The sequence below is a fragment of the Rhynchophorus ferrugineus genome, unplaced genomic scaffold (genome assembly GCF_030347505.1).
Source record: "Rhynchophorus ferrugineus isolate W39M unplaced genomic scaffold, kcgeb_rfMv2 rfM8, whole genome shotgun sequence".
Taxonomy (NCBI): Eukaryota; Metazoa; Arthropoda; class Insecta; order Coleoptera; family Curculionidae; genus Rhynchophorus; species Rhynchophorus ferrugineus.
In genome coordinates this window covers 37,627,773-37,645,448 of record NW_027472587.1, presented here as the reverse complement: position 1 = coordinate 37,645,448, position 17,676 = coordinate 37,627,773, and the positions used below count along the sequence as shown (strand labels likewise).

The window sequence follows — 17,676 nt, the reverse complement described above, 5'->3', positions numbered from 1 at the left end:
AAATACAATAAAAAGTTTGTGAGGAATGATTCCATTGCATAGAATAATTCAATTCCTTTTTATAGATCCACAGAACATTCAAATGTAAAAGTAATTCTACTTCGTTTAAAATTAAATCATAAATTGCATGGTATTTATAATTATTATAACAGTATTCAGTAATTTTTTTTCCTTCTCTTTTTTAAAGTTAGTTCGTGAAGGAATTTATACATCTCCGTCTCGCTTATACTACAATTGGAAAATATAACCACATATAAAATTAACTGCCCCAAGTAATTATCTCCGACCTTTTCTCTCTCACAATTTATACAGAAAAGGGTTCGTACATCTTCGTCTGACATCACGAATTGAAAAAAACAGTCTAACCGTGCAATAGTAGTTAGTGTTTTCAGACGCTAGCTTTTTGACGATTGACTGTTTCGACTATTTTGCGTCTATGGACAGTTTCGGTTGAAAGTTTCCAACGCTAGTAGTTATTAATATAATAGGAATATTTAACTCTAAATACATCACATGGTCAATGCCTATAAATATTGCATAAGTGTTCTAAGTATTCTATCCATATATAACTATCATTGTATGTTAGTATAAAATAACTAAACTACATCATAACCATTTTAAATAACTGTTTTTATTGCAGGTTTATTTTCTGATAGAAGGCTCCAGACAAAAAATGAACCCCCAAAAATTTATTTTGCACGACAACACATTTCTTAGAATTTTAGAGATAAAAATGAAACATTTTCAGACATATATATATATATATATATATATATATATATATATATATATATATATATATATATATATATATATATATATAGCTATATGTATAGCAGGATACATATAGCAGTAGTAGTCAGCAGGATATTGAATGCAACTACTGGGGAGCCATCAATTAATAATTCCAAAATATAAAATGGTCCAAGATTTACAAAAAGATATTTTACACAGTGGATCACTAACTGAAGTAATCTGGTACATGCCATTTATGTAATAATTATTATAAGATAAATTAACTTATTGTCCATAGGGACCAATTATTTAAAACTATAAAACCAACCTATATATATATATATATATATATATATATATATATATATATATATATATATATATATATATATATATATATATATATATATCCCTTACACAGTTACGTATCGTCAGGTGGAGAGACTGGATCGATATCTGGCTAGGCCTTATCCGCTTATTTATGGGATGTTCCCCGCGGCTATCGGTCGTAGTTCATCCGTGGTATGAAACGTGTTCGAACTTGTTCGGTTTAGTTTTCGTTCTGTACTTGTGGAGTGGGAGGCCCTGGCACGAAATGCGTTGCTGACCTACGTTTAATCATAAGGCGTGTTGTCTAATTTAGATCATTTATTTAAATATATCCTCACACGTCTTCATGGGTTTAAAAGAGTTTGATGCCTTTTCTCTAATAATAAAATAATTTATAGAATACCACGTGATCTTCTATTTAAATCTTCTCAAGGGTGATATACTGATTATAGCGACCCTCCAACTTTGGGATACCATTTTTGTAGTACGATTTGTCCTTTGCTTCCAAATAGGCCTCAGTTTTGGCGATCACATGTTCATTCCACGAAAATTTGTCCCCAGTGAGCATTTTTTTGAGATCTGAGAACATGAAATAGTTACTAGAGGCCAGGTCTGGAGAATACGGTGGAGGAGAAAGCAATTAGAAGCCCAATTCATGGATTTTTGCTATCGTTACCACTGAATTGTGACACAGTGCATTGTCTTGGTGAAGCAGCACTTTCTTTTTCTTCAAATGTGGCCGTTTTTGGCCGATTTCGTCCTTCAAACGGTCCAATAACGCTATGTAATAGTCGCTGTTAATGTTCCTTCCTTTTTCAAGTTTGTCAATGAAATACAGTCGCCATAACCTTGCCAGTCGACTGTTGCGTTTTCCCATTCTTTGGAGCGGGTTCATTGTGCGCAGTCCACTCGAATAGCAGTCTATTGGACTTCGGAGTGAAATCATGGAGCCATGTTTCATCCATTGTCACATATCGATGCAAAAATTCGGGTCTATTACGCCTCATAATCTTCAAACACTGTTCCGAATCATCAACTCCTCGTTGTTCTTGGTCAAAAGTGAGCTCGCGCGACACCCACTTTGCACAGCGCTTTCTTATACCCAAATATTCGTGATTGATATGATGTACATGTTCAGTTGATATTTTTAGAGTATCTGCTATTTCATTCAATTTCAATTTATTGTCATTCAAAATCATTTTATGGATTTTTATAATGTTCCCGTCGGTAAAAACTTCTTTTGGGCGTCTACTGCGTTCAATGTCTTCAGTCATTTCACCACGTCTAAACTATTTTATTCGAAATTCCTCTTTTCCATTTTTATTTTCTTTCTTTTTTTTTCTGCTTGATTTCCATTTTTTTTTCAGAGTAACAAAAGTTGCTTCACTCAAAATGCTATAATTCACAAACTAATGATCCAACAGCTGCCAAATTTATACATGCATCTGTTAAGGCTGAGCATAAACATATGGATATAATACTAGTAGCGCCATCTACGTGTCAGGCCGGGGAGTTTTCAATTGACCTGTCAATTAAGAGGCTAACATCAAACAGAAAATAATAGTCGAATCCAAATATCTTATATATTAATTGTTTGTTAAGATTGAAATAAATTATTTGTTATGAGCTACTGAGATCTTGAGGCTTGTGAATCTTTTATTTGAAGTAGTTGATTAAAAAAAAGTCAGGATTGATCAATAAGAATAATATACTATTCACACATTTAGTGATTAGGTAAAACTTGAGTAAGTTTTGATGCATTAACAGGGTATACCCCACATCTTGCCCCGTTCGACTATAATTCCTTACGGGCACTGCAACGCTCTTAATGATGCAAATTTGGCTTCAAAGATGCTTGTGAAAGTATTATTTTGGTTGAGCATTTCTCCTAGAAATCTCAGAGCATTTCCAGTGACACAATGACAGTTTTACTAGAAAAGTGGTAAAAGGTCATCCGATCCAAGCGTCACATATATTGTTGATTAGTGTTTGAAATTTGCTTTGACAAAAATTACATTTTATTTTTCTCCAGTCATTTATACAGATTACTTATAATAAATAAAATAATTTTGCAATATTGCTCTATAAAACATAATATAAAGTTAACAAAAAACCATGATTTTACATTACTTCCAATAGAATAAAGGAGTGTCCGAACATCTTAAGATGTTTTTTGACCGGTTATATGTGCCTTATAACAGCCAAGTTCGTTAGGAAAAACATCTGCGTTCATGACAGACCACCATCATATATTAAATAACAGTATAGACCAGGCAAAACCGAGCTTCATTTCTTGATTGGAAATACATATACATGAAGTAATAAAGTACAAAAAGTTGTTATAATTTTTATTTAGAAAAAAACTAATAACTCAATAAAATATTTTATAATCTTGACCTTGTATATGAAATATATATGTATATTTCATAGAAAAAATCTATATTCTACTGTTCCGAAGTGCATTGGGCGTTGGATATATGCATTTACATCATATATAAATAAAATATTATTAGTTTTTGTTCCTGTATATATTTACATTTAACGATACACGTACATCGTATGTTATTTTTAAAAGGTGAAAGTCTGAAAATGTTTCATTTTTATCTCTAAAATTCTAAGAAATGTGTTGTCGTGCAAAATAAATTTTTGGGGGTTCATTTTTTGTCTGGAGCCTTCTATCAGAAAATAAACCTGCAATAAAAACAGTTATTTAAAATGGTTATGATGTAGTTTAGTTATTTTATACTAACATACAATGATAGTTATATATGGATAGAATACTTAGAACACTTATGCAATATTTATAGGCATTGACCATGTGATGTATTTAGAGTTAAATATTCCTATTATATTAGTAACTACTAGCGTTGGAAACTTTCAACTGAAAACTGTCCATAGACGCAAAATAGTCGAAACAGTCAATAGTCAAAAAGCTAGCGTCTGAAAACACTAACTACTATTTGCACGGTTAGACTGTTTTTTTCAATTCGTGATATCAGACGAAGATGTACGAACCCTTTTCTGTATAAATTGTGAGAGAGAAAAGGTCGGAGATAATTACTTGGGCCAGTTAATTTTATACATGGTTATATTTTCCAAGGGTAGTATAAGCGAGACGGAGATGTATAAATTCCTTCACGAACTAACTTTAAAAAAGAGAAGGAAAAAATATTACTGAATACTGTTATAATAATTATAAATACCATGCAATTTATGATTTAATTTTAAATGAAGTAGAATTACTTTTACATTTGAATGTTCTGTGGATCTATAAAAAGGAATTGAATTATTCTATGCAATGGAATCATTCCTCATAAACTTTTTATTGTATTTTAATGTGTTAATTGCATTTTTAGATAATATACTATAATAAATATAGACAATACAATAAAACATAAACAAAACCTGAAAACTAAAGAAAAATTAATCATATTCATAATCATAGAAAAAAGCTAATCTATGACATAATTAGAAATGATCTGAATGAAATGATATAAATGCTTTATTTATTATTGATCGGAAATATTTTTTAACAAAAATCGAGAGAGTAATCTAAATATTACCTATTATTGCCATAAAATCAGTCAAAATATTTTAATCATTTTACCCTATTACATTAACAATCTTGAAAAATATCATACCAAAATGCTATAATATTAATATACAATATATTATTTATAAGCAAACTACCAAAAACATCATAAAACTATATATATATATATATATATATATATATATATATTACATACAAATCTGTGTAAGCATAAATTGGGTACATTTTTGTAAAGATCGCGGCTAGGATGACAGAGCCAGATCATTAAAAATTAATCGAATGAAACTAGTAGAACCAAAAATAGTAACTAAAAATATGACTGAAACAATCGATAGTAAAAAGGAGTCGATTACTGAACAGTAGATAGTCAATTTCAGTTGATAGTTCCCAACACTAATAAGTATCGTTAAAATTAGAAAACTTTTACCAGTTTTGCTAAAACTATTTGTGAGTTTCACCTATAGTTTCCTCGGCCAGTTTGCCAACTTTTGGTGATTTCAAATTCCGATATCTACAGCTGAGAAACTGAGCTACTGCAATCCGTCTTGGATGCCGGTAGGTCTTGAACTATAAACTTCTGTTGAAATTCCAGTAGACTACATTAGTTTACGGCAAATTCAGTCCACCTTTGATGGCTTTAAACTATGAACTGTGATTTTTGTGCGAAGAATGCACGAACTAAGTGTTTTTAAACGATTGGCTGTTTCCTAATTGCAATAATTTATGCCTAAGCGTCTTTGAGTACCTTCAATCCACATTTTATGTCCTTACAGTTTCATTTGCGATGCTCTTGTGCGATCTCCAGTAAACTACACCAAGGAGTGTTTCGAGTAACTGCAGCACTATTTCCAATCTAACGTCAATTTGTGCTCTTGCTTGGTAAGTAATTTATTTGAAGTTAGTTGAATGAATTTGAAACAGAACAGTGTTATAATCTTCCCGAAATCCAACCGACTGTACCACTTACGAAAGGTGATGGTATTAAAACAACAGAAACTGTTATTTTACTGCCAAAGTGAAAATATATTTCTGATATGTGAGTAAATTATTTATAAAATGCTGCGAAGTATAAACTTAATGGTGCCTTTAAAATAAATTATTATCTATAACGACCACACGATCAGGAAATGTCTCATGCAGTAGTCTCAGACATCGTCTTCTTGAAATCGCATGTCGTCCACATCCGTATCATCCAATTTAATTAGAAAGAATCATGTCACGATATCGAGCACTAGTAACGTCACTGTTTGACCAGATTTATTTTTGAAGAAGTAAGATTTAAGGATGCATCCAACTCAAAATAGGAATCATAGAGTGATAATTTGAGAATGTGGAACCACACATGACGAAGATAATGAACATCAATCTATTCAACTTCCTCGTATAGTACTCTTTTTGTTTTAACCTTAAACTGTTTATTTTCTATGGTATGTTGGGGATCAAATAATATGATATAGATCATTTCTTCACTTATGACATTCAACATTTATTCTTCATATCGTTATGTTCATGGAACGTCTATATTTAATCTTGTTTTGGTTAATACCACTGTTTTATACTCGTGTAACTCCATTCGTCCTATTTTCAGGTTTTCCTTTCATTCCATTTTTACGTTATATGTAGCATTTTATTTTAACTAACATATTCATTATTTGAACAAGTGACCAGGTATCTTATCGGTTAGTTAATTCTTAATAAGTGTTAATTCTGATCGAGATTCAGAATTATAGTTAGCACAGGATATTTGACGCGATTTCTTTTCCTAGAAATTCTACTGTTTCTTAGAATTAATTAAACGTAACAAATCGAATATCTCGTTTTAAAATACAACAGGATTATTATTTTAAATTCATTGATGATTAATGGCAATGTTTATAATACGTATATACAAGAATATAATATAAACATGTCTATTTACAAAATAATTCAAAACATTTACAAATCTAGCTTAAATATTCAGCAATGATTATTTTAAAATACAGTAACACGTCACCCAATAAGCGCAGAATAACCAAACTAATAATACAACAACTTTTCTCAAAAATTCGAATTCAATTCATCACGGACACTTGCTTCAAGAGCGATATATTTTATTTAGTTCTCTATATTGTTTTTCCCTTTATCACGGAGCTTTCTCTTGAGGTCGGCAAACTGGGGATTAGATCTTGACTGTATGTGGCAGATCAATATATCGTCTTCATTGATTTTTAACGCACTATATTGTTACAAATTGTTTGAGTTCAAAATATTGTGATTTCTAAACCAAACATAATACATGTATTTGCATAAATACACATGAAAGACGAGTGCGGGACAAATAGATTAGTAGACTCTTTGTTCTTAGGTTAAATTGAAGGTATCTTACTATCAACCTATAAAATTCTCTGATTTCTCTCTGATTCTGATCTGCTCTGTCTTTTTTTAACCTAATGTGAATTGATTGTTCCAATTTAACCTACTATCGATAGGTATTTCGAGGTATTTAGCTGATTCTTCTTGAGACATTGGGCATCCGTCAAGTGGATTTGGAGCTATCAAATTGTATTTTCCGATCTCTAGTCCATTTGTGGATCTTGTTGACTACCACTTGTACTTTTCTATAGCCATAGACAGGGAGATGTCTTTTGCCAAACGTTAAATTGTTATGAAATGTTGATAGGTTAACAGGTCAATTGAAAAGTCCTAGGCCTATCATAGTAAAACACATTTTTTTGTCAAACTTTTTTCATTTATTCAACATAATTTCCTTCAAGGATGATCCACTGATTATAGCAACCCTCCAACTTTTCGATACCATTTTTGTAGTACGATGTGTCCTTTGCTTCAAACTAGGCCTCAGTTTCGGCGATGGAAACTGAGGCAATTCGAAGGCCAATTATTCGATTTTTACCATCGTTTTCACTGACTTGTGACACAGTGCATTGTCTTGGTGAAGCAGCACTTTCTGTTTCATTAAATGTGGCAGTTTTTCGGCGATTTCGTCCTTCAAACGGTCTAATAACGTCATGTAATAGCCGCTGTTGATGGTCCTTCCTTTTTCAAGGTAGTCAATGAAAATTATTATATGTGCATCCTAAAATATAGACCCCCATAACCTTGCCAGCCGACTGTTGCATTTTCCCACGCTTCGGAGCGGGTTCATCGTGTGCAGTCCACTTGGATGACTGTCGATTGGCCTTCGGAGTAAAATGATGGAGCCATGATTTATTACGCTTGATCAAATACTGCTCTGAATCATCAACTCGTGGTTTTTGGTCAAAAATAAGCTCGCACGTCACCCACTTTACACAGAGCAGCTTTCTCAAACACAAATATTCGTGAATGATATGATGTATACGTTCAGTTAATATCTTTAGAGTGTCTGCTATTTCATTCAATTTCAATATACGGTCATTCAAAATCATTTTGTGAATTTTTTTATATTTTTCTCAGTAACAACCTCTTTTGGGCCTTCAGTACGTTCACCGCCCTCGGTGCTCATTTCAACACGTCTAAACTTAGCATACCAATCCTTGATGGTTGATTTTATTGGAGTAGTGCCCGAAAACTCGGCATCAAGTCGAGCATTTTTGCTTCAGCTGTATTTTTTCCTTTCAAAAAGCAATATTTTATCAACAGGCGAAATTATTTTCTATCCATTTTTTCGCAATAACAAAAGTTATTCAAAACAGTATAATTCACAAACTAATGATCCGATAGATGTCAAATTTATACACGCCTCTTTCGAGGGTTAGGGCTAACTAAAAAATGTATAAATTTAATTCTAATAGCGCCATCTAGGTGTCAGGTCAGGGAATTTTCAATTGGCCTGTTCAATCCTTTGCTTGCTGCTTATTAAAGATTATTCTGTGTTCTTATTCGTATTTAGTTCTTACCTTGATTGGACAATAATCCGGAATTATGTTGCTTACTTCAATATTAAAATATAAACTTGCGGTTACTTGTGGAATGGGATACAATCGACAGGGCAAACTAAATAATACCTAAAATTTTTAATACGCAGTTTAAAGTTGTATATATTTTCTGTGTTCTCTTAAAAACCTCATAGTGAAACGTAGCACTGGCTGTATCATCACTGTATCCTTTATAGAATATTGTATATTTCCAATCGTTATAGAAATATCCGCATTTTTCAATATAATTTTGTATTAGGTTCAGGCCTTCTGATATTGTGAAGTCTTTGATTGGTATCCACTCGGTACATATTTTTTGATGTGGTACAGAGATCTTCGGTTTGTATGTGATATGCATCATTTTGTTTAAACTTCCTGTTGAAGAAATTAGTTGATAATATCTGATAAAATCAAAGTACATTGTTAAGAATATAAAAGCTGTAAGTTAAATATATAAAACAACTTTTGCTATATTTCTATATTGTGATGTTAATTTATATTGAACAATGGGTTTTTGTTAGAGCTGCAGAACTCTTATTGGAAGTTGTTATATCTTCAATTCAAAAGGCAGGATTCACACATTTATGAGGAATTTGTTCACTCTTCATTCTACCAACCTGTCTAAATCAGCTTAGAACAGTGAAGATAAGATTTATTTGGTGAAAACCAATCTTGTATTGCTTATAAAGTCGACAACTCACACCGATACACAGGTCCAAACGTAAACAGACGAAAGCAGAATAAATATCAATAAAAATTGCAATCGCACACTTCCATAAACTGACCGAGTGTAAAAATTGTATCTATAGAACCGCAATTTGAGAGAAATCATTTTGTTATTCCGGATATTCTTCTCCGTAAGTTCTATGTAGTCAAATGCCTCAACAGAAGAATCACTTAGTAGTTTTCTAGCATAAAATGTAAGCGAAACAGGCAGTGATTTCATTTCAAGTAATTTTCTCTAAAGCCTATTTTTGAAAAACTTTAGATTGCTAAAATGTTTTGACTTTGTTACTGTTTTTATGACTAGATAGACAATTTGATAGCTTGATACTAAACTAATCTATTAAAAGTTTCATTACCTTGAATGTCATTGTGGCTAGAAATTTAGAGCATATTATGTTTTGTCTAGATAAGGCAAGGTTACTCAATGATTTAGACTAATTAAGGGATGAATTTAGAAGTAGAGGAAGTAGTCTTTTATACTCCCATTCTGTTAAACTATTTGATATGATTATTCACTACTTACGTATAGCCTCCGTTGCAATATCTGAAACTAATAATTTAGCTACTTCAATAGTGTCGAGGAATTCACTGCAATATTTTTCATCACAATCTCTTGCAGAGAACATTTTCATTGGCTCCAAATGATGGTTGGCATAAGTTTCACGTATTTGATTCATTTTCAGCCGTCTAAATAATGTATGTTAAGAAATCGCGATTATTAAAATATTTCAAAAATATTGTTCTACTAAATATAAGTACATTTATTAAAAGATTAATCTTTCATAAGTATATGGCTAATATTTCATGGTTAAGCAAAGTTTAATATGAAAACCATTTAAAATACAATCCCGTGTACTGGAATTGAGGGAAACTAATTTTTTAATAATTTTTTATTCAATTATTACATTGTTACTAGTCGTTTCCGACTAATCTACAATTTGTCTTTATGATAACTTAAATCTAGGTATATAAGTACGAGGACCGATCGCCCCTATCTCAGTTTTTGATGAAATAATGTTTATATATGTCAATGCTGAAGGTCTCGATGTAGGTAGTCAGTCCTCCAGTATTTAGGTGCGCCCACAATACTTCTCACGACTTTGTTCTGAAAAATGTTCCTTCCAGCGAAGTTGTGCATTAATATTCATTTCGAGATATTTAGCGTTGTTGCTATATGGAATGATGAGTACTATTTAATGTTATGTGCTTGTACAATCTGATTGTAGGTGAACTGCACATGCACAGATTTACTTTCGTTAATTTTTGTTTTCCGAGCTTGTGTCCAATTATTTATACTGTCACTTGCCTGTTGTAATTTTCGTGTATCTTCTTCACTATTGTCTTCGACAGCTATAATCACAGTATCATCAGAAAATGTAGCCATCGTAATATTCTCCATTTGTGATATACCACAAATGATTTTTCAATAGCATCTGTTATTCTGTGGACTTGGTCAATTGTTACCAATAAATAAACCCAAACTAGTGTGTTGGTATTAGGTTTTTTCTATCTAAAGGGAAACCAAATAATAGTCATTTTAATGATCATATTATATTTGTCCATTTCAATTTCAACTTTTTGAACGACATAGTATATTAATTGGTAGTTTGTAAATATGTCCAATTTATGCAACTTGATTAGATATATTTAAAATTTTGTAATGCAATTAAATACTGTTTCGTGAAAAACAACTAATTTGTGATCACCAGTTTTGGATTTTGTAATAATCATGCGATTTGATGATGTAAAACGTACGAAAAATGTTCCCAAAGAAAAATGTTCACATGAAAGAACAATATTCCGTTCGTTGCTTGGATGGGACCCAAGTATTAAAAGTTATATACTAAGAAGTATTGTTAATATTATATAATACGTTTACAATGCAGTTATTAATTTATAGCGCATATAAAAGGTGAAAAAGTCAAGAGAGAACTAATTTGCGAATTCACAAAAGAAGCTTCAATAACATTATATTGTTGAAGTTCGCTTTTTTTACATGAGACAGCGTTGGTGATAAATTCTGTTGGTAATATCCCTAACTGAAAACATTTATTTAAAAAAAACATAAATATAATATAAATATTAGTACAGATATAAATGTTTATTTGACAACTGTTTTAACAATTGTGAAATAACCGAAAAATGACTAACGAAGGACGTAAATCGAAACTGTAATACAGTAAGTTAATAAATTTATTCATTAGTATATAGGGAGGAAAAAAGTAAGGATTATTCAATAAAGACCTACTATAGTGCATTTGAAAGTCCATTGATTATTTCGCTCTTAATATAAAGATAGCGTCATATGTTTAATCAAGTAAAGCTTATTTTGTTTTGAATATGAAGATTCCGGAATGTAATTTTTGTAATATTTTGCTTCTTACTTCCGAAGACGGTAAAGTCTTTTCGAATATTAGTAGTGGTTTTGGTAATGAGTTTGAGTGAATGCCGGAGTCAGAATTGGTTAGATCATTGTCGTTTCGGAAAATTGATGTTTAAATGAACATTTGAAAGTCTAAATTCTACAAAATATCGAGATATATATCATTGGCCTTTAAATTATATATTACAAAATATTTACTGTGAAAAATCGTTGCAATCTATTCTATTCACAGTAATGTCCAGCGATAGCCATTATTTTTTCTTATCGTTCACACAATTTACGGACTCCATCTAGAGATAACAATATATCTTTTGAAGCTACCCATGAATCGACCTATTTTTTGGTATCTTCATAAGACGTGGAGCGCTGCTTAAACAGGTCAAGACTTACATGTCGGAACAATGCTGAAGAATAACATTGTTGTCTCGCGCAGTTCTCGGCTCAAACGCATCAATAATAGTCGATACCGATACCCTTTGATGGTTTCTTCAGTATTGAAATTGCCACTATTAATAAACCAGTATTCATATATTCAAATTGTTAAATAATATAGAATACATATTATATATGCCAGAATAATTTTGTTCTCACTTGGCCGAAATAACCCATAATGTGAATGTGAAATGTGAATCTTTCAACATGAAGTTAATTACAAATGTACCCGATGCGCTTTAATACAAGTAAATAAATCCTTGGAAATTAATTTAAAGAGGCACATACATCAAACATATGACAGTTTAGAACCAAGAAATTCTATGTTCTTGATGATCTTGGTTGTTTAGATTCCAGTTTTTGCAGTGTTTTACTATTTTATCACTCATTATTTAAACAGGAAAAATGCTTGTAGTAGACCTGTCCTCTTATAGACCTATAAGTCTGTTACTTCATATCTAAAGATTTCGAGAAACTATACAACAAGGGGCTCAAGAATGTTATTGGAACAGGAACAAGAACAAGAAAAACTGAGCTTAAACTGAACCAGAGGTACTGGTTCATAGAACATACATCTAAATTATCTTTAGATAACAAGGTATCGCTGTATAAGTCAGTTCTTGGGCCTATTTGGATGTATGGTATCGTATTGTGGCGTACTAGTAGTAAACCCAACATAGTAACAATGACGAGTTGATGATTCGGAGCAGTGTTTGAAGATAATCAAGCGTAATAAATCCGAGTTTTTGGGTCGATATGTGACAATGGATGAAACATGGGTCCACCATTTCACTCCGAAGTCCAATCATATTTAAGTAAGGTATTTTGGGATGCGCATGGAATAATTTTCATTTACTACCTTGGAAAAAGAGAAGAAAAAGACCATGAACAGCGACCATGACATAGCGTTATTGTACCGCTTGAAGGACGAAATCGCCGGAAAACGGCCGCGACCGTGTCACAACTCAGTGAAAACTATGGCAAAAATCCATAAACTGGGCTTCAAATTGCTTCCTCACACACCATATTCTCCAGATCTGGCCCCAGTGACGATTTTCTGTTTTTAGATTTCAAAAGAAGACTCACTGGGAAGAAATTTTCGTCGAATAAAGAGGTGATCGCCGAAACTGAGGCCATTTTGAAGCAAAGAACAAATAGTATCGAAATGTTGGAGGGTCGCTATAATCAGTTTATCACCCTTGGAGGGAATTATGTTAAATAAAAAAACTAATTTTGCTAAAAGAAAAAAGTGTTTTGCTCTGGTAGGTTGGGGACTTTTCAGTTGACCTGTTATGTCTATATATTAAAAATTAAAATGTAAAATATGATACCGTTTTCTATCACATATATCCCTTCGTGGATGCACTTCGTACTTTTCACATAGAACGTCATACGTCTCAGTTACACTAATCGCTTGATCGACCTTAAAGCATATCTCGTTTCTCACTAAATCTAGCAGGAAACTATTTGACTGTGGCCGTTCCTTCACCAACAGGTACGACATTGTCGATGCTAGGATTTTGCTTTGGACATCGGATGCTATAGAGAGGGATCTATCGTCTCTCCGTCGGTTACCCTCACAGAACTCGTCCTCATTCGCGATATTCTTCTCGTCGAATTCAACAGACTTGCTGTCTTTGGCTTGAGTGCTTTCGTGCATTGGAAAACGGCAATACCGCGATAATAATTATAGATGTATAATAAAAAATATAATAATAGGTGTCAGGTAATTGACAAGTATACAATATAAAAGTAAAAGTCAAACTGATGTATGACATAAAAAGAAATGCTTCGTTACTTTTGATACCTTTACTGTATGGTGTATGATGGAGACCAAAATAGTTGAACCGTACGTAATTAGAAATTTGATGTTATTTTATGCAACCGATGGTTGTTCATTGTACATTTACATAGTTGCATAATAATGAGTACAATGACAATAATTTCTGCATAATAACTAGTCGATATTAATGGTCTGCTAAATGTACTTGTGAATTATTGTAATGTGTTGAATAGCTACTAAAACATAATTAATTATGATGTACTTACATAATTTACTCGGATAGGAGTTTCCAAATTATACCTTATCGTATTAATTTCTACATCATATATAAAAAAGCTTATTAAAAATCATAGAAAATTGTCTAAAAATCAGGAAGGGAAGAAGTATACAATATTCTATCTTTAAAATAAGATAAATGGTGGAAAAGGTTCATCTAAAAGGAAACCACAGATATATTTAGTTTCAATTAATAGAAATTAAAAAAAACATGATTTTGTATTTTGTTATAAATAGAAAACATTAAAAAGTTTTAAAAGAAAATATCAAGCAAAACTAAAATTATAGTGTAGAAGAAATGGTATCCAAATGAAAACTAAATTTAATTTTTTAAATTAATTTATTAAAATAAAGTATAAATGAAAAATATACATAAATTTAAATAATATAAATATATTAGATATGTAATTATATAAAATATATAGACAGATATACGTACACAAATATAACAAAAATAATGGAATATAAGTATATAATTGTAAATGAAAAGAAATACCCCAGAAAATATAATCAAAATATTCTTCTATAACGTCTTAATGTCTAACTAATTATCTAACTCATATGTTATAATTAACAGGTCAATTGAAAAGAACCCGGCCTACCATAGTAAATTTTTTTTGGCAAAATTTGGTTTTTTTATTCAACATTATTCCTTTCAAGGGTGATACACTGATTATAGCGACCCTCCAACTTTTCAATGTCATTTTGTACTACGATTTATCCTTTGCTTCAAAATAGGCCTCAGTTTCGGCGATCACCTCTTCATTCGACGAAAACTTCTTCCCAGCGAGCATTCTTTTGAGATCTGATAACAGGAATAGCCGCTGGGGTCCAGATCTGGATAATACGGTGGATGAGAAAGCAATTCGAAGCCCAATTCATGGATTTTTGCCATCGTTTTCACTGAGTTGTGACACGGTCGCGGCCGTTTTTCGGCGATTTCGTCCTTCAAACGGTCCAATGACGCTTTGTAATAGTCGCTGTTAATGGTCATTCTTGAGCTTTCTCATAGCTAAATATTCGTTAATGATATGATGTACACATTCAGTTTTTATCTTTAAAGTGTCTGCTATTTTATTCAATTTAAATTTATGGTCATTCAAAATCATTTCGTGGATTTTTTAAATGTCTTTTGGGCGTCTACTCCGTTCATCGTCCTCGGCGCTCATTTCATCACGTCTAAAATTAGCATAGCTATCTTTGATGGTTGATTTTCCTGGGACAGTGTCTGGAAACTCGGCATAAAACCAAGTTTTTGCTTCAACTGTATTTTTTTCCTACAAATAGCAATATTTTATCAACAGGCGAAATTCCTTTTTATCCGTGTTTTTTTTCCACAATAACAAACGTTGCTTCACTCAAAATGCTATAATTCACAAACTAATGATCCGACAGCTGTCAAATTTACACACGCATCTTTTAAAGTTTCGGTCTAACTAAAAAACATATTGTTTTAGTTCTGGTAGCACCGTCTATGTTTCAGGTCTGGGACTTTTCAATTGATCTGTTAAAGACATTATTAATTTTCAAATAATAAATCACACTAAACCTCTTAAAAGATTATAGAAGAGACAACATAGATTCCCTGTTAATAGAAATTAGTTGCTATACTTATCGCTATTTATACGTGTTTATATCATTCTATGTAACAAAATGTATGGTATTTGATAAACAAACATAACTATTACAAGATACAATCTTTTTACATAGGCTGGATTGCCCATATGCATGTCACCACTTATTTTTTATCCATTTCCAGGATTCCTTACTTTTTATGGTACACGGTACCTGGCGGTTTTGAACGTTTTGCAGCATCGATAAAACTGATAAAATCGGAACATGTCGTTTCTAAGAAATGTACCATATATATCCATGTAGATGCTTCTGTTTCCATTAACGATTCCAATCAAGTGAAAGGGGTTAAATATTATGTTTATATACGGATGTTTTTACGTGAATGCTCTTTGATCTGTTGAGATAAATACACGGAAGAGTCTTTCTAACTTTAGTTTGTAATTATTTTCTGAGTTTGATTCCTGATTGTTGAAATACCAACAAATTATTAGTGCAATACCAACTAGTGTTTTTAAATGTTCACATCAAATTTAGTTGTTAATTAGATCTTATTTTTAATGCTCTGTCTAATCCAGTAGATTGATATTGATTGTAAATGTTGCTATATCGTTTTCTCAATGGTTATTTAAAAGTAACAACAAATGAATTTAATTAAAATTACTAACCATAATAGCAATATGAATATCTAGATATTATCGATATATCTATATATTTCTATATGTCTCGCTCTGAATTTAAAATATTTTTATGTCTTCAAAATCTCATTCCAATTTACTTCTCTGTAAAAAATCAGAAGTAAGTTGATTATAAATTCTATTATGAGAATTAACGATGGCTCAATGGAACTTAAAAATGTATTAAGTACGTGTTTAACATTATCTTAGACAAAAAGCACATTAGAATCAAAATAAAACAACTCTACTGGTTAGTCGGAAGATAGTCTCAATTTGGTCTAAAATCAAAGAGATTGATTTATCAGACAATCGTAAAGCCAATTTGGACCTATGGGTGTAAATATGGGGCTGCAAGAAAAATTCAAATCCACTAGTCATCCAACGCTGTCAAAACAAAATTCTTCGATTTTCGCTACGTAACCAACGAAGAACTGCACGATGACCTGGAAATCAAATGGATTCGCGAAGTTCTCCAAGATTTCGCATTAAAAAACGAATGAAAATTATTAAATCATACTAACGTGGAAGCAATACAGCTACTGGAGAGTGCGCACTATATCAGAAGATTGAAGCGAACCAAACCAAACGAACTTATATAAAGTGTATACCTTTAGTTTAAACTATAACTTAAGTTATTAAAATATTATAATTAAGGAATATATATATTGATGTATTTAACTCGCACTTGTTTTGCTTGTGAATTAATCCAAGTATATAGGAAAAGTAGTAATAAATTAATTGTAAATTAAGATTGTACTCAGCATATATAATAAAAATGTTATAAAAAAATTAAGTACGTTTCTTCTGTAAAGTTCTTGTTATTTTTTTCATCTTTTGCTAAATGCCTTTTATAAATCTATAAAATCTTAAATATGTACACTATATATAGAAATTTAAGCAAGAAATTTCAAACTATTCTGAATGGTTATTTTTAGACCTATTGCATATATAATTTTAAATTCAATTCTTTGAGTTGTCAATTTAATCTAGTTTTCCATTTTTTATTAAAAATTAGCGAAAAATATATCAAAGCCTCTATATTGTAGAAAAATTTCTTTTATTTGTAGTTTCCATCTCTCCATTTTATACGAATATATCAAAAAAAAAACAAAGAGAGCACTACAATAATTAAAAAGTAACAGCAGGGTAAGAAGCAATCTCATCATTCTACGATATGAGCAAGGAAAAAAATACAACAGCTAAAGTTCTAAAACGCCACGAAAGAAAGTTGACTGTCAGTTTTTTGTCCGGCGTACAAACCTTACAAGCTACAAAACGCCCAAATCCATCAATTTGTCGGACCACTTTCACTAAAG

The 17,676-nt window shown here is 31.5% G+C and overlaps 1 protein-coding gene across 1 annotated transcript; it reads right to left on the bottom strand.

The window, feature by feature from the left end:
- Nucleotides 1–3,589: 3,589 nt before the first annotated feature.
- On the bottom strand, nucleotides 3,590–13,772 carry LOC143201024 (uncharacterized). The gene is made up of 5 exons (XM_076411871.1): nucleotides 13,384–13,772; nucleotides 9,761–9,924; nucleotides 8,660–8,886; nucleotides 8,494–8,601; nucleotides 3,590–3,756 (listed from the first exon to the last, which is right to left on the bottom strand). The coding sequence occupies exons 1-5, from the start codon at nucleotides 13,710–13,712 to the stop codon at nucleotides 3,634–3,636; spliced, it is 951 nt and encodes a 316-aa protein (XP_076267986.1). The 5' UTR covers nucleotides 13,713–13,772; the 3' UTR covers nucleotides 3,590–3,633.
- Nucleotides 13,773–17,676: the final 3,904 nt, after the last annotated feature.